The sequence below is a fragment of the Haemaphysalis longicornis genome, unplaced genomic scaffold, assembly GCF_048455015.1.
Source record: "Haemaphysalis longicornis isolate Haplotype H1 unplaced genomic scaffold, Haemaphysalis longicornis Haplotype H1 scaffold_2, whole genome shotgun sequence".
In the NCBI taxonomy this organism is placed as follows: Eukaryota; Metazoa; Arthropoda; class Arachnida; order Ixodida; family Ixodidae; genus Haemaphysalis; species Haemaphysalis longicornis.
Genome location: NW_027526295.1, coordinates 182,113,983 through 182,134,313, shown reverse-complemented (window position 1 = coordinate 182,134,313; position 20,331 = coordinate 182,113,983). Strand labels below are relative to the sequence as shown.

The window sequence follows — 20,331 nt, the reverse complement described above, 5'->3', positions numbered from 1 at the left end:
GCACAGGAAAGCTTAGAAGAGATACTAGGCCTGTGTGAATAGTAATATTTTAGTTCAAAGCAGGGTTCGTACAGGCTTTAAAAGCAAAAATTCAAGCGTTTTCAAGGACTTCCAAGGACCAGACAACACATTTTCAAGGTCCCCATCTAACGTTTTATCTTCTCCAACACAATGCAAAAGTTTTTTATTGCACAATGCCTAAGCACATTAGTGCACATTTAGATAGGTGCCAACAGGTTCGTAAATGCCCCCCCAGCCTTATTTTTTTATTTTATGGCTGGTATTTAGGGGTTTTTCTTTTTCATTTGTGTTTGCTGAGGCTGTTTGATTTCAAAACTTGGCTAATGTTGCCTGCATCTCCTGCTTTGTCAGCAAGAGTATTAGCTGAAATTAAATCTGCAAGTGTTGCTGCAGGGCAGGATGAACAATGTACACGTCCACCATTTGCACGTAAAACAAATGCAGATGGAGCGTATGAGGCACAGCAAACATGCAATGAGCGAGCATCCACAGACTATATGGAAGATGCAAGACAGAACAGAAGCTGGCTTTCAATGGACTGTACCGAGACATAGATTGGATTGACAAGTGCCTGCTCCCAATGTTGCCTTGTAATAATGAAAATCCACCAAACTTGTAATTTCATGCAATACACTGAAACTTGATTGCTACACTGTTTGTTTACATTTCTTAACACCTAAAATCCATGACAAACACTTAATATTCTTGTGAAAAGACCGGGCCATTGACTCTCCGGAAAAATCAAGGGTTTTCAAGGACCATTTAAAAATTCCAGGACTTTCCAGGCCTTGAAATTGACACTTCTAAGTCCAAGGGTTCACAAGGTTTTCAAGGACCTGTGCGAACCCTGTTGAAGTGAATAGTCCTTCAGTTCGAATACTTTCGAAGCGAATTCAAATAGCTGTCAGGTGTCACTGAGCTTCCTGTCACTGAGATACTGAGCTTCCGGGCCTGGCGGGACCTTCATGAAAACGTGCTATACAGTAGAATCTTGATGATACGTTTCTGGGTGATACGAATTTCGGGATAACACAAATTTCTGATAAGTCCCGGCGAAATTGGATTGTTTGCCATGGGAAAAAATTTGGCTCTTACGAACGGACCTGCGCAGCCCGGTGGATGATACGACCGAGCTGGCGACGCGCCCGACTGCTGAGCGAGCAAGCAATGGCGATGTACGGGCTCTCTCTCCCCTCTTTGACGCTCTTTCTCCAGGAACGGCCGGGCTGTTGTTTTCTGCTCGCGAAAACATGCCGCGCATGTCACAGGCACGCCGACGCTGCCGCAGAACCACCCGCATGCTGCGCGGCCGGCGGCAGCAACATGGTGTCGGCGTCGGCCGCAAAGTGGTGTCGGGAGCTCGAGTGACTGCTTCTAAGCGCGTTCTACAATGCCGCTCAAGGCACGCACGAAGTTGCTTGTGCGGTAAAGGAGCTTATAATGTGGGCGAAAACGGTACTATAAAACATCATCCGCGCCGCTAGTAAAAGCGCCCATGCAATATCTGCCAGGGTGGTAAGCCTAAACATCTCTGGCAGAGCCAGCCAGCTGTCGCGAGCGCTTCGAAACTGCCGCCATAAGGCGCGCGCCTCCCCCATTGGCGCAAGTCGTCAAGCTCCTCCCACTGCCGCATGCGACGAGCGTCATTTTCTGAGCGAAACAGAAGCTGCCGCGCCCGCTGAATCGCCAACATCAAAAAAATCGCACGCGTAACGCCGACGTGCCTGAATCGCGTGCAAAAACGCGCCATGCGGGTCCCGCTAAGAAGGCTACGACAACGTTCTGAATGTGGCTTCGCTTGTCTTGGCTCCACATGTAGTCAAGACGTAGGCCTGATGTCAATGGCACTGCGGCTTGCCTAACGAAACCAAACCTTGTATGCAGTTTTGATATTCGTTCACCCCAAATACTTCGAAATATCGGAAATTTTAAATTCGAGTCAAAACGAATTCGAATACTGTAATATTCATTAGAATATTTGAAGCCCCCGAATATTCGCACAAGCCTAACGGACACCCTTTTGCAATCGGCATCAGCACGTTGCCATCTGCTGCTCCTGGCCCCAAACTGCCCACGTGAAGGCCCCCGTGATGTGGCCAACATACTGGATGGGGTTTGAGTGCGCTGCTCTGGCGTGTGTATCCCGTCATGGTTTTTGGGACTGACATCATGCTGCCCAAGCACGTGGAGATGGTGGAAATGACAGCTCGTGTGGATGCATGCACGCGCTCCAGACTGGCAGTGGTGTGACAAGAACGGTGACATCACAAGCGCCGCCCTGTTATGGTGGCCGCCTCAGTGTTCGTTCTTATTGATCGATTATGAAGTTTAACGCGCCGACGCTACACAGGCGATGAGGTGCACCGTAGTGGAGGGCTCCGGAATAATTTCAACCACCTGCGGATTTTCAAGCTACTGAGGTAGTGTGATGAGTAGCTGCTACCATGTAATCATATCTTTTACAGCTGGCACTTTGCACGTTTTCCCAATACTTTTTGGTGCCCCAAGGGGTTTGACCTGAGGGCAGATAGAAAAATTCCCTTCAGTGCCCCCTCGCCCACTACAGTGGCGGGTAGAAAGAGAGAAAAGCAGAAGAGAAGTTGGGGACAGTGAACCTACACAGTGAGGAGGAAAGCATCTTTTTCCCGAGAGGCGAGAGCAAACTGGCGTGTTGCTTCTGCACGGCCACAAGGTTAAATAACAAGTGCAGCTTTTGGTCTACCCCCAGTGTGCACCTTTTCCCACATCCCGCACCTGCGGATAGCCCAGGAGAGAAGTAGCCACAGGCCACTTACACCCCGCAGCCAGAAATGATACTCCCCACTGATGACGGCACCTACCTGCCGCTGCCGAGTAGTGCGGGCGGGCGTTTTCTCTGCAGGCGTCGCTGCCTCCAAATTGATTGCAGGGACGCCCTTCTTGCCCCTGGTCCTGGTCGACGCCCTGGGTGGCACCACGGCAGCATTTTCTTTCCCTGGGTCCTCCGAGGAAGCTAGGGAGGACACCCGCTTGGCAGAGCTTCTCTTGGCAGCCTTTGCCGTCGAACGGGTTGCTCGCCGCTGTCCTGATGTGCTGCGCAAAAAAAAATTGAAAGGTGGGGAAGGACGTAGACGTGAGGAAGCTGAAACAACTCTGCTGTCTGCTGCAATACCTTTCTTCCATGCTACATATCACGGAATTTAAAGTAACACTAATTTAAAGTAACTTACACAATGGAAAACAATTTGCTTTTCCTGTGTTTCTCTATCTGGCTAGCAACTTGAGTAAAAACTTATTTGGAGTTGGAGATGCATTATGTTTTTCAGAATTTTTACCAAAATGAAAACATTACACTGCAAACCAGGTCAAGGCTCACCTGCCAGTGGAGGTCTTCTTCCGCGCGTTGACACGGGGTCGTGTCTTGGGTGCAACCGGTGTTTTTGGCACGGCAAACCCATTTTGTCTAGAACAAAACGAACACACCAAATGGACAGGGCTACAACAAACCAAAGCACGACTCATTACCACAGTTGTCAAGTATTCCATCACACATGTTTAGGTGCCCTGAAACAACACAACAGCTTTTATATTGCCAGACACGTCTAATGTGTTGGTCGTGGCACTTACATTGATGATTCATCAAAGAAAAAAAGTTAAGTTCTGGGACACTGTTGCTGAAAATTTGTGGCTGGTGTAAGGAGAGTTACAACAAAGCAATTTGGTTTAAATAATGCACAGTGTCGTGTAATCATGTCCCCAGAGTAAAAAAAAAACTTTGAACAGCTTGCATCAGGCTGCAAATGCACAGGTGAATTTCGATGATCCAAGCACAAGTTACCCACCCAGTCAGCGAGATCTTTTTTCCATCAACTTACCGTCTGCTAATTCAAGCAAATTTTAGGGCCACTTCGAATTGATCAGATTGTGCTGCACACTTAAGAGGGTTCAGCAGTGCCAGCCTCCCATAGAGAATACATGGGCACGTTCAGAAGCCGTAGCCTGTCGAATATTTGGCATGGCTTTATGTGGTAAGTAACAAATTTTTCCACTGCCAAAAATGGAGGTAACGTTGAAGACAGATTTCCAACAACGAAGCTGTTTAAGCTTGATTTCCAGTTATGCCGAGCGTCGCTCAATTCTCTGCGCAGCGAAGTGGAGAGGGGGAAAATGCCAGACCAAGAAGTGCAAGGGGAAATGGCAAGGAGGCAAAGAGCAGGTGTGGGGAGTGTGTGCTGCGGTGCAGATTCGGGGACTGGCCGCACCTAGTGATTACTAGAGGCTCGATTTTTATGCATTACAACAGCGTGTTTTAGGCACCAAAACCAGGCAGGCAGAACACCGTTTTAGGCCTCCAACGTTGCAGATATAGGCACCACAAATGTTTACATGAATGCAAATAATTTCAAACGAAGATGGATGCAACCTGTATATATGGCAGGAACGCTGAAAATGTTAGTGTTTATGATGGCACAAAGGCACCAACAGCTGAACATAGCCGTTCAATTGTCCCATAAAACTGCTGGACTAGCGCCAGTCACTGCGAGGAATGCGAGCGCACTGCTCACACTCATGTTGTGGCCAGTCACTTCCTCGAGCATCAAATATAGAAAAGGACGCATGAAAAAGAATGACGTAAGCTCCGACGTGCAGGTGTTCTAAGGTCTCTTTGATTTGGCCTGCACTTTCTGCACAAGTTCTGAACTAGTTCAGCCAATTCAGCACAGGCACTGCACTGCAGAACCGGTCCTCCACTTTTGTCGTCTACTTCTGCACCTCATCCCTGGGAAGTGCAGGGAAAGCTGTGAACTCAACCTGCACTATCTGCACCATCGGTAAATCGAAGAGAAAAGTGCAGGCGCCGCGTGCTGCAATCGAAAATCGAAGACACCTCTATTCCAGAGAGACCGTGCACGTTCGGCGGCATCAATGTCTGATCTACCAATAAGATGGGAAGATATAATAAAGCGCTCTCTCCAGAGGAAGAAGAAAAGCGCCGTCGAAGAAAGTGGGAAGCCGATTGCGAGTGGGTCAAGCGGTGTCGAGAAGATCCGGAATTCTGAACAAGGACTGTCGAAACTGAAAGCCAAGTTAAAGCTAGTGGAGCCCACCAGCTCTGCTGTTTCCTCAATCTTCGCATCTGAACCGTGAAGATGGCCGAATTTTTTTGATCAAGGACCTTGATTGTTTACAACTACGTGAGCAAAAACATAGGTTTTTTGAAGGGCCTGTGTTTCCACGTGCTGCAATACAAAAGATAGCCCAATATCAAAATTCCGTTCACAACATTTCCTCGCTTTTTCCTCTTCTGATTAAATGCACGCCGGTGGAATTCTGAAGCCGGTAGTTTTAGCGCTATGCCTTCTGAAGATTTCACATGTCCACAATGGCTGAAATGAACCCCCCCCCTGTGTTGCGGCTCCGTCCTTTGTAATCAGAAGGAAACATTAACAGGTGCTACCACTGCCCGTACTTAGCTGTGCTAGTGCATGGCATGCTCAACATTTGCAAGCGCCGGACGCACAATGGAGAATCAAGAAAGGTGGTCATCATTCACTTCAACTGTACCTAAGGGCAAGATGTATTGGTTGCAGGGTCATCTCAAGGAATAGGGTTCCATGCTACCGTAGCGCGTGGCAAATAAAAAAAGGCCCCTGCCTCAGAATGAAACAGCACGGCTTGCGTTTTTTTGATCAGGCTACTTTTATGACGATGGCTTTCTCAGGTGGTTAGGCTGTTTAGTTGTTTTATTAGCAATCTGTGATTGATTGATTGTGGGGTTTAACGCGCCGACGCAACGCAGGCGATGAGGCGCGCCGTAGTGGAGGGCTCCGGATTAATTTTGACCACCTGGGGATCTTTATTGTGCGCCGAAATCTCGTACACACGGGCGTTTTTGCTTTTCGCCTCCATCAGAAAAGCGGCCGCCGCGGCCGGGAATCGAACCCGCGACCTCGTGCTCAGTAGCGCAACGCCTTAGCCACTGAGCCACCGCGGCGGGTTATTAGAAATCTGTACCCAAGCACAGACAAACCACTTGGGCCGAGTAATGCGACCACCATATCTGTTGACCGCAGCTTTCATATGTCCTGCAAAACAGTGACAGTGTGGAAAAACAGGCATACTTTTTTCAATGTGGAATAACTTTTTTTGCAGAGTACCCAAGATCACCAACCCTGTCCAACGTTTGGTATCTGCACAAAAATAATCAGGGAAGTTAACCCATCTAATTGTTATATTTGGTTAAATAAAAATTACTGGTTGGAACCAATTTGGGTTGGAGGAGGCCTCACTATTTTTGTGCAACATGAATGCAACACATGTCGGGGGTCCCCAGTTTGTCTGACTTCAAAAGAGTGTTTTTTTTTTGTTTTGCCTTTAGGCCACTTTCGGTAGTTGTCCCTTGCACTTGCACACGATTTTTTAAGATGACGAACTAAAAAGTTCCTAAACTCGCCAGCTCTTGCACTAATTTTAGGCACGCTAAGAGAACAACTGTAATGTTTTCCTGGCGTAGTACTTCATTTCAAAGGTACAACACCTTTTTTTTTGTAATCTTGAGCGAAGTTTATTAATTAAATTCATTGAGTCAGCAATTGCCAAAGAAAGCCGACAGAGGTAGCCAGGTGCACAATACAGAATCTATCTATTCCTGAGTAATAAACTCAGGACACACAGATCATGGCGGACAATAAAGATATCACTCTACAAATTGTACTAATTCAAATTTTAGATGCGACTGCATCTCATTCACTCGCCTTGTCCCTCCATACGGCGTTGTTGTTGTCCGTCCACACCCCTCCCCCATTCTCCTCGCCGCGCGAGCTGCGCTCTCTGCCGCTCACCCCCTCTCCTCTCCGATAGCGAACACTCTCTTGTGAGGGGCATTGGACTGGATTCGATTGGCTTGGATTGGATTAAAGTGGATTGTGTTGCGTCATAGCCGCGGCAGGGGGTTCTAGGCACGTTTCACGCGATGGGAGAATCAACCTAACGGAAACAACAACGGAACCCCCTATGTGTCGCATCTACACAGGGGTTCCCGCGAGGGGAGGTGGGAGTAATTTTTCTTTTGGCAACACGAGTTGCATTGATTATGGCCTTTAAAGTTGCACTGAGCACAATTTTTACCATATTTTGACTGTAAACAGCATGGTCCATACTTCATGTAAACATATAATTTTGTGAGCAAAGTTAACCCAGTGGTTAGACACCCAAGGTAGCCAAAATAACCCCCGTTGTAACACACATTAATGTTTATACTGCCTAAAAAACTCCAGCACAAATGATGCTAAGAGCTTGTGCAAGCTCGCCGCCTTCACACAGAAATGACGCAGGTTTTAACTAATAATACCGTATTTACTCGCATAATGATCGCACCCCTGAAGTTCGTCGTCAAAATAAAACTTATTTCTCGCACAATGATCGCACCCTAAACTTGCCGCAGCCATATGTCGTATGTGTGCCAAGTTAGACGACGATGGGCGTGCTTACGTTAGTTTCCTCCTCTTTCAAAGCGGACATGGCTACGTTTTTGCCGCGGGCTTGATATTAGCGATATCGGCAAGCGTGAGTTCATTATTGGTGCAGAAGAAACTCACTAAATACACATAATGTACTCACAAAATATAAAAAAACGCGCTTGGCTGGCTGTGTCGGCAGCTGTGTCTTGATGTCCCACACTGTGACAGCAGCAGCCACTTATTGGTCGACCTGTTCTCACCTCACAACAGACTCGTACCGGCACGGTCCAAAATTCCGGCGCGTTCCGCAATGAAAATACTGCATTTTGCATCACTTGGTCTCATTCGGTGGTCAGTGGAGTTTTTATTATGTTTTTATTTGTTATGTTTATTATGTTCATGAGGCTTATCGTAAACACTCTGACCTGCAACTTGCGTTTTCTGAGCTGAAACGTTTTCCAGAAAAATTTACCTCGCGTAATGATCACACACCTAACTTTGCATCATATTTTTGGAAAAAAAAAAAAAGTGCAATCACTATGCGAGTAAATACGGTAGTTGCTGACAAAGCGAGAGAAATTATTAAGGGCCGTATTTTTAGGTTAAGAGGAAAAAGTTCCTTTGTAAAATCACTGAAAAGCATTTCAGACTTGAGAGGGAGGTTGTTTCCGACTGCTTTCACTTTGGAAAACTCAGCAACTAGTCGCAAACTAAACTTACGGGGCGCTCGCGCATTCCTACTGCTTTGAAAAAGATGCTCAAGGGTCAACACTAGTTTGTTTAATGACGAATGCACCGTTTATAAAAATAAGATTAAAAGCTGGCCATTCTTAGCTGCCTTTTTAAATGTGGGTAGCCTGTGGGCAATGTTCAGACACTGCATACGCAATTTATGCACTGGTACTTTTAAAACATTTGCCGGATGAGCATCCCCAGATATGCCTGCTTCTCATTTGCAGATGTTTGTCTGAAAGCACTTCTTTTTTTTTGGAGATACTCATCAAGCAAGCTCTGCCAATTCCCTCTTGGCTTTTACAATGTGAAATGTCCCGAGTGAGTATACGTAGATGGTGGGGATACCTGCTGTGCTGCCTCTACCATATTTACTCGCGTAATGATCACACTTTCCGAAAAATTTGATGCAAATTTATGGGTGCGCTCATTACGCGGGGTAAATTTTTCGCGAAAAACTTTTGAGCACAGAAAAGTCAAGCAAGTTGCGGGTCAAAATTTTTACGATAGTTCTCAAGCACATAATCAAGATAATAGCTAAAAAAATAATAAAAGCTCCGCCCACCGCCGCCCGCTGCTTTGCTAAGGGACGCAAAATGCAGCGTTTTCAAGAATTGCGGAACGCGCCGGAACGAGTTTTCTGCAAGGTGACAACAAGGAGACCAATAAGTGGCTGCTGCTGTCACAGTGTGGGACATCAAAACAGACATGGGGGCATGGAGGAAGAAAAAGTTAGGAGACGGCGCCACCGGAGAAACGTGAAGCCTATACATAAAAAGTAAAATCGAAGTCGGCCCAGGCGTCACTGCACCACGTGACCCCACCGCGCCGCCGCTGTATGGGCCACCGCGCACTCTTCAATTTCGTCTGCTCGAAACTGCTCTGCGGCCCGTTGTCGCGAAGCCTGCTATATGTTGGTTTTTTTCCCACGGCTTTTGTCTTTCGCACGTACGCGGCACTCATGCCCGCACGCGGGCATGAGATCGCCGAGCAGACAAATGCAGGAAGGACGGGGAAAAGCTACCGCCAACCAAACACGAGAGAAGTGCCGAAGTCGGAGTTCGCCGCCGCCGCCGGCCCAGCCAACCATGGAGGTCACGTGCTGCACCGACTCCGGCGGCTGAGATAGAGAAACGACGGAGGGAGCGGATTCAGAGAAGCTGGGCTTGCGAAGGCTAGCTGCGTGACGTCATGCCGTCTCTTAACTTTTTCTTCCTCCATGCATGGGGGCAACGTAGCAAGCTGAGCGCATTTTTTCTTTGTGTTGCGAGTACATTATGTGCATTTAGTGAGAGTTTCTTCCTCATCAATACTGACTGCATTCTTGCCGATACCGCTAATATCGGCAATCTGCAGCAATAATGTAGCCATGCCCGCTTTGAAAGGGAAGAAAGCAGAGATAAGCACGATCATCATCAGCTAGATTTACACGCACGACATACTGCTGCAACAAGTTCAGGGTGCGTTCATTGTGCGAGAAATTAAAAAAAAAAAAAAAGAAACGAATTTTGACGACAAACTTCAGGGGTGCGATCATTACGCGAGTAAATACGGTATTTTCTGCGCAAAGAGTTTGTTTCCTCAATGCTGTAATCTACGGGCAAACTTGTTTTTGTACGTAAGCATCTAAAGCAGGCTAAGTGACTTCTTACGATGGTAGGAAGCGAGTGCAAGGAAGCAATACTCACGCATTGCGCGCATACGCTCTTATGCTCTCCAGAACATCATTAACATGCCGAGCCGTACGTTCTTCCAGGGTGACCAACTCCTCGTGGGCCTCTCCCGTGGACTTGATGAGGGCCTCCCTAACAGCACACACGGGGAACGGCGCCCTGCACAGAGAGGCACATTTTTCATCATCTCGGAGAGTGGCCACTCAGACCACATTTTGGCAAATCAAACTGGTGGCAGCAAAAAAATGAGAACATTTCATGCTGTACAGAAAAGAACTCCAGCGCAAATTCGCCAAATTACACGCCCAGTGTATGCGGGCGTACAAAACAGCTTGAAAAATATTTGCCGACACGAAACCAGTGATCAAAACGAAGCGGTGAATGAAGAGCAGCTGTTAACAAGACCGCCTTTATTATACCCCGGCTGTGTTTTGAGACGTTGCCTTGACGTAGTGATTTTGATATGGCCAAACAGCCTGACGTTTTAAATGTAGTTTCGCTTTACGGCGGTGTTTTTCCCTTAATGTGTAGTATGCCTGTCAAAAACGCAAACGCCGTTTATGATTGCAAAATCTCGGACAGTAATGCAAACGTTCGGGCTAGTTGGCCCATCGTTTAGTAATAAAAAAAAAACGGAATAAAAGACCAGACGAATGAGGCACACCTCGTTTGTGTAATTTTGCAGCGCAAGGTTTCTTTCTTCAATGACTTTGAAAATTCTGACGGTCCGCGCTGTTTGTCAACAAGCAGCGTGCCTGTTTCGCTTGTTACGAGTAGTTCGTACTTGGCCCGTTAGCTATTAAAGTGAAGTGCGTAAACACAACCAAGGGACCAGCTCTATGACCCACAAGCCTTTGCCAACGACTGTGAGCGTTCCGTCGCCCAGAAAAGTTAACGAAACGCGAGGTGAGAGACTGAAGCAGCAGCACCTTGTGGAAACTTGACGTTTACCTTTTCCTAAGTGGCTATTCAACGAGACTATAATTCCTTACAAACATAAAACCGTTGCAGCGGCAAAAGATAGTACAAATTAATTTGATCGATACTCCAAAGGCCCGTTCACACTTGCGACGAAAGCGAGGGAAAGCGACGGGCATTTTGTCGCTTTGACGCGCGGCGATCGTTTTTGTCGTATGGTCTGGACCAATCTTTGTCGCCGCGACAGAAACCGCGTCGCTTCACCGCAACAATGAACGGACCTCAACTGGAATTGGCACAACGTTTGTTTGGCAGACCGCAGAACTCCACTGCATAAAGCCGGCCATTTGAAGAGGTCGACGGCGATGGACGTTGGAAAGACAGCCGTAATGACGCGTTTTACCAGCACCGCCACAAAATAACCTACCACTACACAAGCACCAAACAGACTGAATAATAGATTTCAAAATGTCAAAACAGCCCACATTTCCGTTTGAGGAGCCGTTCGTGTCCTCGCCCCAGCACTGAAAACGGTAAATGCGCGAGCTACAATCGGTTGTGCTGGTCGCTGCACAATAAGGACACAAAAACGAACGTCCCAGTAGCGCAAGATTAGAGGCACACGCCAATACTTGCAAAAAAGAGGACGGAAATTAAGCTGGTCGAACAATTTGGCGAATAACTCACCCTGCCATTTTGCTCCCGTCGCTCTTTGAATGTACAACTTCTTTCTTGCCAACGATAATACCGCCAATGAGCGGGCGGCGTTTTTCCAAGGGAGCGTTCCTGTTGTCCTAGCGGTGCAGCTGTCGATGCTTGAATGAGTCCTACGATTCTTAGCAATATGCCAGGCGCTGATTCTGAACGTGCCGGAGAATTGTGTAAGTCTAGTTATTTGTTAGAACGCATAATTATTTATAAAATGATACGTAATAAAACAAAATATTTCAAATGTTTGCCCCCGGTCGTGCTATTTAAGCGGGCAGCGACCTCTCAAGGATCCTTTTCCCCTTTTGCTGCCGAAGGCGGAGGTGTACTGTCGCTTACCATCTAGCGCAATCTGCCTTCATCCAACTGAAATGTTGCTCTTCAAGGACAAGATCTCTGGTAAGACTTTCTTGATAATCTTGGTAGTGATGTCGTACGTGTATTTTTGCTACGAGATGCTGACATAACCTGAACGCAGGTGACGAGATGTTCACCGACTCCAGCAAGTACAAGTTGGTGGATGACTGCCTATTCGAAGTAGAATGCCAGGTAATTAATCTATTCTTACATTTTGTGATCGATGGTCGCCCTGAAATTAGCGATATTATATGCTATGTGTCGTTTTGACAAGTGCGAAGTTGGCGTTGCGTAATTGCCACTGTCTTGCTTATGCGAAGGCTTTTGAATGAAACTCATTGTTAACCGTAAGAATATTTAGTTTATAGCCGAAAGGTATTTTGAAGTAATGAAATGGTGTGAAACTCGGGCCCTCAGGAAGAGACGGCACGTAAAGTTCTGCTAATAGTAGTGATTGCGCAGTTGTAGAATGTAGAATGAGGAAAAAAAAAAAAAGATGGCAGCTATTAGAGCTGAGCTTTCAAGCCGCCAGCTGCACGTTTTCGCGAAGCACAGTAATCAAACAAAAGTGCTGCATCGCCTTGTGTTTTTATCCCATAACGCAGTAGGCCCGCCCATTATGACGTCATTCGAACGAGGGCAATGGCATCTTATCAGTCGTGTGACGTTGTACACAATCGGCGGTGCGCGCCTAAAATATGGCGCGCGGAAAAACCATCAGCGAGGCATTACGATAATCTTTCAGAAGTTTTCTGTCAAGGAGGGAGTAAGACAACTGCTATCTCGCCGAAATCGTTCACAGCCTTTCAGAAGGGGTACTCAGTAAGTCCGACTGGGTGGAGTCCGGACTAAGAGTAACGAGGCTGGGCCACTCTTGAGGTTGACTTTGCCTTGTTCAGTGAGTCTGTAGAATCCTGAATAGATCGAAAGTGATGTTTTTTATGTGCAGGAAGCACCGCCTTCAACCTAGGTAATTCTTTAGTGGACGAATACAACTACCTTGGACAGGTTGTCATTGCTAATCCCAGCCATGAGAAGGCAATTGGTATGGGTTAGGGTACACTTTGCAAGCACACTCAAATTAAAAGATGGCTAGGCATGTAGTGCGATGAAGACAACTGGAGTACCATCAGGGCAACAGGGTAGCTGCCAAGAAGGGGGGATTGATATTAGAACAAGGCCTTAACGTAATTGGGGGATGGAATCAGTTTTGTATTAAATGTACTCCGGCCGTGCAGGCTGGAGGGTTTGGAAGGGGCTTCGTCGTGCAATAGTAACGCTGCTTGTTTTTCTTTTGCGGTCATATGCAGCACGTGACCCGCAAGCACGGCGAGATTCAGCTCGATGGCGCCAACCCGTCGGCTGAAGAGGTCGATGAGGGCACGGACGAGGCTGTGGAGAGCGGCCTGGACCTGGTGCTGAACATGCGCCTGGTGGAGACTGGCTTCGGCAAGTCCGAGTACAAGACGTACCTCAAGACGTACACCAAGGCTCTGCAGGAGAAGTGGAAGGAGGAGGGCATGTCGGCCGAGCAGATCGAGGACGCCAAGGCCAAGCTCACCACCGCCGTCAAGAAGGTCCTGCCCAAGATCGAGGACTGTCAATTCTACCTAGGTAGGCACGCTCTCGCTGTCTCCAGTTTTGAAGGTAGCCAAATTCTGTAGGCGCAAGAACCAACCTGCATTATCTGAATGTTAAGAGTATGAAAAGGTGAAGGAGATGGTTTCCTGTCTCGGGAAGTACTGGCCATGTATCGGCTACACAAGTGCAGAGGTGGTTTCAAACATGAAACTTAGCCCACCTTCACTGACTCCACATCTTGAACGCTGACGTTAACAGCGCAGCGGCTGGGTATTCCATAATCGCGAAACTCTAGAAATTGTGATCGCAAGCCTCTAGAAATTGTGATCGCAAGCAGATGTATTCCCACTTGTGCCAGTTCCTATTTGCATGCTCGTGCCATCTACTGGAATCTCTTGCTACTTTCGATCTTGAAATACTGCCAAGACTTGGCACCACGAGCGCATAGTTTTACAACATATTTTCTTATTTACAATCAACAGTCAAGCATTCATGTATTTTTAATTAAAAGAACATGCAAATATCACTTATATATTGGTAGAATTACTAGTTTAGAAAAGCTTTTCCTATATAAGTGTCTTGTTCAAGCATTCTTTTAAACTTTCTGCATGTGTCCTTGGCACTTGCTCTCCACCTTGCCACAGAGCAGCAGCTTTGCTGTCGTAACAGCTTTGCTTTTGGTAGCTGACGGGCAGCTTCCAGCTTCCTTTGAGATGTCATATGACCTGCTACCCCAATCCAAATCCATCCTAGCAAATTGCAGAATCGTCCTTTGCGTGCACTTTGTCATTGTGGCAGCTTGACATTTACCTTGCACTGACCCTGCTCAGAATGCAATGCCTGGCTGGCTTGGCCCGTGCCATTTAGTCATCTATTGATTCAACAGCCACAATTTGCTACGGTGAATCACCTTTGTTTTCCATGACGAGATGAAATGGCAGCAAGCTTCTGGGTTGATGTAGTCTTTACTTGGTGCACGCAGGGTGTGTGTATTGTGGGGAAGCTTCGGGTGTGCCCCATTGTCAAGGCTGTCAGGGGCTGTTCATCTTCCTAAGCTTGAAACTTCATTCTTCTCAGTGTGCATGATGGTCACTACCGAATGCAGTCAAAACTTGTGGTGGGTAATGGGTAATCTCCAATAATCTGAAAGATGTAAATCAGGAACACGGTGCAAGTTGCTGTTTGAAGTGCCAACCACGTGTGCTGTTTCAAGAGTGGGGTGAGGGTTGAGGCTTACTTTTGGGGGTTTCATTTTTGTGGGTGCAGTTTTGCAAAACTCGAGACATAGCATCTTGTACTCCCAGAATGAACGCGTTGTAGTTTTTTCTGGATTTAACCGATGCTACATAAAGTGCGGCACATCATTTGGCACAGTTGGTTTGTGGCTTTTTCGTGCCTCCCAGCTGACATGATGGGCCTACAGAGGAATCCCTGCTGCTTGTCAATGTCAATGTGACCTGCTCCGTCCTGCCCATTACGCGCTCTTTGTGAATGGTGGTTGGTGTCTTACCATCTTGCTTCTTGTTATTGGAATCCCAGCTGCACTTGACTCTTTGGAGGCCACAACCACACTCAGGATGGACACGTGTCATCTCCTCCTCCATGTGTTCACGAAAAATGAAATAATGGCACAGTGTTGCCGCTTGTGATGGCCAGGGTGATAAAGATGTAGCTAGGGGAAGAAAAGTGTTAGACTTGAGCATGAACTTGAATATATTTAAGTGTAACCACTTCTGCACAGAAGCCCCCAAGCAGGTGGAAACATTAACCAGAACAGTTAATCTGGTGACTGGAACACTGAAGGCACATATGTGCTAATTCATGCGAGCCTTGCTGAGGCCTAATCCTTCCATAAGAGCAGTGTTGTCTTGAGCCAGAAATTGACTTGGATTGACCAAGAAACTTGTCATTTGGGTGTGTATCGCCAGTGCAGAGGCTGATTCACAAGCTGAAGGCACCCAGAACTTGTACAGCTGTCATGGAAGTGCAGTCGCAGGTATCAGATGTCGCATACCAGTGTATTCTTCCTTGCTGTTTTCTGCGTCTATTTTGGCCAACCAAACTTGCAGCTGAATGTGAAAGCAGGCTGAGTGCAGTTGTCAGGGGTGGAAGTGCTGTGCCACTTGTCACGCTGCACAAATCTGCATTTTCTGCGTCATTCTGCTCTTAAGCGGTGAAAGCTGCAGGATCATGTTCAGTGCCAGTCGCAGTAGACTATTGGTTCAGCTGTCATGCATGACAGGAATCCCTCTGGCAGACCCACTAAAGGACTACTGCTATTCACAATTTCCTCTTTGACCAGATTTAGGGGAAACCCCCAGGTGGAGTAAGTTTCTGTGAAGGAAAATTTGTAGCCATATGGCTGCATTGAGGTGGATGTCAAAGGAAAGCTACACAGCTTTCTCAGAAACTTAGCGGTTGAAGAAAAATTCATCCTGGTCCAGGATTCCTTTCCTTTGTAGCTGTATGGCTGCATTGAGGTGGATGTCAAATTTTCCTTCGCAATCTCCTCGTGTTCGAATGGCAGCGTGGTTTCACGGGGCTTGGGTGTGAACGTGGGGTGTGGGCAATGCTCAAACTTTGCCCCTAAGTGCAGCCTCACCAGCAGTCTTTGCAGTCTCCCCGCTTATTGTCAAAAGCAAGAAGTAGAATAGGTTCATGTTTTGTCCACCTTATCTTATCGCCAGTGCTTGCCAACAGCATGAGATAACAGGCGTGGCCCTGGCACAACCTAGAGGGGAGATTCAGTTGAGCCAGCAGCTATCCGCAAGTACTCGGCTCACTAGTCGAACTGGAATGCTCTCTCAGTCTCTCTCTCTCTCCATTGTCCCTTTGGTAAGAACTTCCTGCTGAGTGAGTTGGTGGGAAATTAGTGACATTGTTCCAGCACTAAAAACAAGAAGCACAAGTAGCGCTTGTACTGTTGCCTTTCTTGTGTTATCTTTCTTTTTTGTTGTCTCTCTCTCTCTCTCTTTTCCCGCTTGAACTTCTGGTAAGCTTTTGTGTCGACATAGTCCGTAAAGAACCTTCTTTCAGAACATCCGCCGTGGGGGTTTCATATTGTTTGACTTCTGTGTTTTTCTCTCGTGTCTGGTGGCGACACAGCCTCTATGTACCGGCAGTGGGCGCGTTTCTCTGGCAGTGGGCCAGGCCCTAAGTTGGCACGATGGCACATAGTTCGAATTATTCATAAATTCGAATTATTAATGTTTTAATTAACGAGCTTTCACTGCTCTTAGTAATAGTGTGGGTAATGTGGTAGGATACTTAGTCTTGTTTTTTTGAACGTGACCATTTTTAATTTCTGTAGTCTAGCCAGGTTTATTTCAAATTATCTCGTTTCCTCTTTATTGCTTTCTTGGTTGTTTACTGATTTTTTTTCTCTTTTGACTAGTCTCTCTAGGCATAGAACGAAGGTAAACCTTTAATCTTAAATGCAAGACACACCATTTTTTCTCTGATCTTCTTTTGGGTGTTTCTGATGGCTGTTTTGGCTTGTAATAACAGGAACATCTATTCATAGCTTGTCCGAAGCTATTTAAAGCATCATTTGTATATAGATTTTTTGTTGTTACCTATTGCTCTAGCTGTCAGCTGGGATGATTTGAGTATATTTTCCTAACTTGTTGAGTGATTAGATGTTCAGTAAAAGCCATTGATTTTTGTGTGTGTGTGTGTGTGTGTGTTTGACAGAAGTTTAAAAATCGCAAATAATGCTTGACCTTGTAATGAACAGGCTTTCACTGCTCTGAAATTCGATTTTGGCGCTTCCAAAGCCACTCTAAAACTCCCCTTTACTGCTCCAAAATGGCATTATTCCTGCTCCCTGAGCTGCTCCGAAAGGTTCATGCCTGCTTCCACCCCCAGTTGTATGCGGTTGTGTTATAGGCGTGGTGGGCTGTCCTGTTCTGTCTGGAGTTCGGCAGGACTCTTAAAACATAGCACCTTGTACTACCAGGGTGAACTACCTGCATGGTTCTTTCTGGATTCAAAAGGTGCTATAGAAAGTGCTGCACGTCATTTGGCACAGTTGGGTAGCAGCTTCTTTGCCTCCTAACTGACATGATAGTGCTACAGGTAACTTTGCTGTTTATTCCTGATGCCCGTCAGTGTCGGCTACACTGGCAGTGATAGCAGGAGTTGTTTGTGGCGGCTTCGTTCAGCACTGCAGGAGTGGTGGGTGTGTAGGTGTCCGAGCAGCAAGGGCCCGATGGCACTCTTGTCGTTGTGGCCTGATTCTTGCAATAAGTGGTCCTCTCGGTCCAGGCTGGTCCACCAGAGACTGGCGGGGAATTTTGTGTTGCTAACGTAAAAAGTGAAATGGGAATCTGTAGCTTGCTCTTTGGGAGGCAGTGTATGAGTAGGCAGGAAAGGACAGTGGATGGCATTGGCATAAACTCCTCACAGTTGTGTTTATGAAAGCAACTGGCATTGGGGTGCTGTTGCGGTGACAAGTTCTTTAGAATCTGGACTCCAATATTTGACATTCTGCACTGCAGTAGTGACTCCCTTTACTTCACCGCCCTCAAAAATTTCCCTTTGTGGCTCACAAACTTCAGTGCCGTGTACCAACTGCAGTGCAGAACTATACTTGTTACCAGCTCTACCTGAAGTTTTGCCGCCTACATTGACACCCTGGATGACTAGCCGGAGGCTAGTTCCTGACAATGAATGACTCGTTCTAACTATGCTAAATTGTTGGATCTGGTTTAACCACGCGGCAAGGCCTGGTGAGGCAGGAAACTAATTGTATCGCGCACTGCTGATTCAAAAATTTGTGCCTGTGGAACTGAAAGGAAACGCCAAATGCAGGAACACCCCGGTAGTTTTGTGCGCCAGATTTCCAGGCCCATGCAACGATAGGCCAATGTCAAACTGCTTCCGCTCGTCCTGCCCTGGGGCAGGAGATTCGCAATGTTTATTTTTGTAGACGTACATGTAAAAATTGGTTGAAGGCGTGCTTTTTGTGCAGAGCAGTTTGGCCAAAACTGTGCGGGAAAGATAAGATCTACCTTGCAATCGGTACTTTTCTGTGGTGGCAGTTGCTGCGTTGCTTCAATGTTACAAGTACTGACTTGCAGATGTGCTTTGCTCGTTGCAGGCGAGTCCTGCAATGCCGACGGCATTGTCGGTCTCCTGGAGTACCGTGAGAAGCCCGGCGGCGGAGAGACGGCCGTTATGATGTTCTTCAAGCACGGCCTGGATGAAGAGAAAATGGTAGGGGCATGGGTTTCTCGTTTTTCAGGCACAGTAGTAGTTCAGATCCACTGGCCCAGTGTCATGTCCTGGTGCCACATTTTTTTTAACTAATGTTTTGTGCCTGTCTTTGCAGTGAACTTCTCTCCAGCTACGACAGAGGACCTGGCCTTCGGCGGGGGAACGGCCAAGCAGCAAGTGCAGGGTCTTTGTGGCAACTCCAATTTCCCCTGCTGCTCTTGGCCACACTTTTTTTTTTTTTTTTTCCTCTACTATAAAGATGGAAGAACTCGACTGGCTGAGTTTTGGCAGTCTTGAGTGTGCGCCATGGACCTTAAACAAGTGCAACTGTGCCGACAAGGGAAAACTTTTTGTGCCTGTTGTCTTTTTAAAGCAAAAGCTGTGCAACTAACGCTGGAAAAAAAATAGGTCGACAAAGTGTCCCCTCCTGTGTAGAATTGGGCCTTATTTATTACATGCTTTTGAAACTGCTGCACAGTCCATTAAAAGAGTTGTACAATTCTCTCCTGCCTGTGCTGTGTCCCTTAATCGATTGCCTGTGTGGGTGTCGATGCAGGCCACATTGCTTCCTGGTAGGCGGGATGCAAACATATAGGTCTCCTAAAGTAACTTTCAACGCAAAACTGCTTTAATTTGGAGCACATACTGTGTATGCATTTCCTACTGGTGTGCCGCAGATGCAGTAGTGTTCACGGTGATGCCTCAATGGTGCAAAAGCACAGGCACAGTGGGGATGGGGTCAAGCAGCTGCAAGCAAAGTGGAGACTAGAAAGGTGAAGGCATTGCAGCTGCTGCTTTAACTTGTAGTCTACCCTAGGGTGTTTTTGTTCCCAGGTGCACAGTGCTAGATGTCCTTGGGCTTGCTGTGGGTCAGCTGTGGTGCCTACTGCAGACAAACGCTGCCATGTCTCTCCATACTGCACCATTCTCACCTGACTTCATATTCCTGCATGTGGTGTGAAAAACACCGTCGCCCATCTTATATGGGCATGCCGTGAAGACCCTTTACCTTGATGCCCTCAGTCGAGGTCTAGGAGAAGACGCTGGGCAGTTGGGACTTGCAGAGTCAAGAGTCTCGCAGAAAGAGCTGCCATGGTCGCCGGCAGGCTGCGGCTGCCGACCACCCAATGCACTTACAGGGGTGAGACAGCCAAAACAGATTTTGGAGCAGCAAAATTTAGATTTTGGAACAGAAGAACCTCGATCCGGAGCAGCTCCCGACATTTATTATGTTGCCTTATGAGTTAAAAAAACCAAATTTGATAGCAACTTTGTGGGAAGTACCCTTTTGAATCAGTTTGGAATATACATAACACTGAAATAACCTTTAGAGGAATTGTTTTTACCAGAGAATCAAAATGTGCGAACTGCACTACGTTCCTGCAAACTTATTAAATTCTATAGAAGCTGTATGCATAGAGACCTTAAAATGCCGTAAAAGTTTTCAAATTGAAAAACACTGCAATGGTAAGCTTTGTTACCATTTGAATGCTGAAAATATCGTTGACCTTCTCACTGCATTGTACAAACGAGTGTAGAGCCACAGCAAAAGTTGCAGAAAGCGAGGTGGCAGTTGTTGCACCGTTTCAATTCCCAAAGCACACGTTCACCACGATTGTAATTTGAGTAACGTGGTTATGTTTGCCACCTCACTTTTGGCGTTCAATTTCACTTCATATACATCA

General features: G+C 46.8%; 2 protein-coding genes across 2 annotated transcripts in view; one reads left to right on the top strand and one right to left on the bottom strand.

Moving 5' to 3' along the window:
- The window catches only part of LOC144169602 (uncharacterized), a 39,240-nt gene extending 27,548 nt beyond the window's left edge, over positions 1 to 11,692 (bottom strand). Inside the window, exons 1-4 of the mRNA XM_077698848.1 lie at positions 11,471 to 11,692; positions 9,881 to 10,024; positions 3,377 to 3,463; positions 2,862 to 3,093 (exon numbers count right to left, since the gene is read on the bottom strand). Coding sequence (XP_077554974.1) covers positions 2,862 to 3,093; positions 3,377 to 3,463; positions 9,881 to 10,024; positions 11,471 to 11,478 — 471 coding nt within the window. The 5' untranslated portion in view covers positions 11,479 to 11,692. The remainder of the gene's footprint in view (positions 1 to 2,861; positions 3,094 to 3,376; positions 3,464 to 9,880; positions 10,025 to 11,470) is intronic.
- A 70-nt stretch (positions 11,693 to 11,762) lies between these two features.
- Tctp (translationally controlled tumor protein) lies at positions 11,763 to 19,150 on the top strand. The gene is made up of 5 exons (XM_077698849.1): positions 11,763 to 11,890; positions 11,970 to 12,040; positions 13,159 to 13,462; positions 18,531 to 18,646; positions 18,762 to 19,150. The coding sequence occupies exons 1-5, from the start codon at positions 11,863 to 11,865 to the stop codon at positions 18,762 to 18,764; spliced, it is 522 nt and encodes a 173-aa protein (XP_077554975.1). The 5' UTR covers positions 11,763 to 11,862; the 3' UTR covers positions 18,765 to 19,150.
- The last annotated feature ends 1,181 nt before the right edge of the window (positions 19,151 to 20,331 follow it).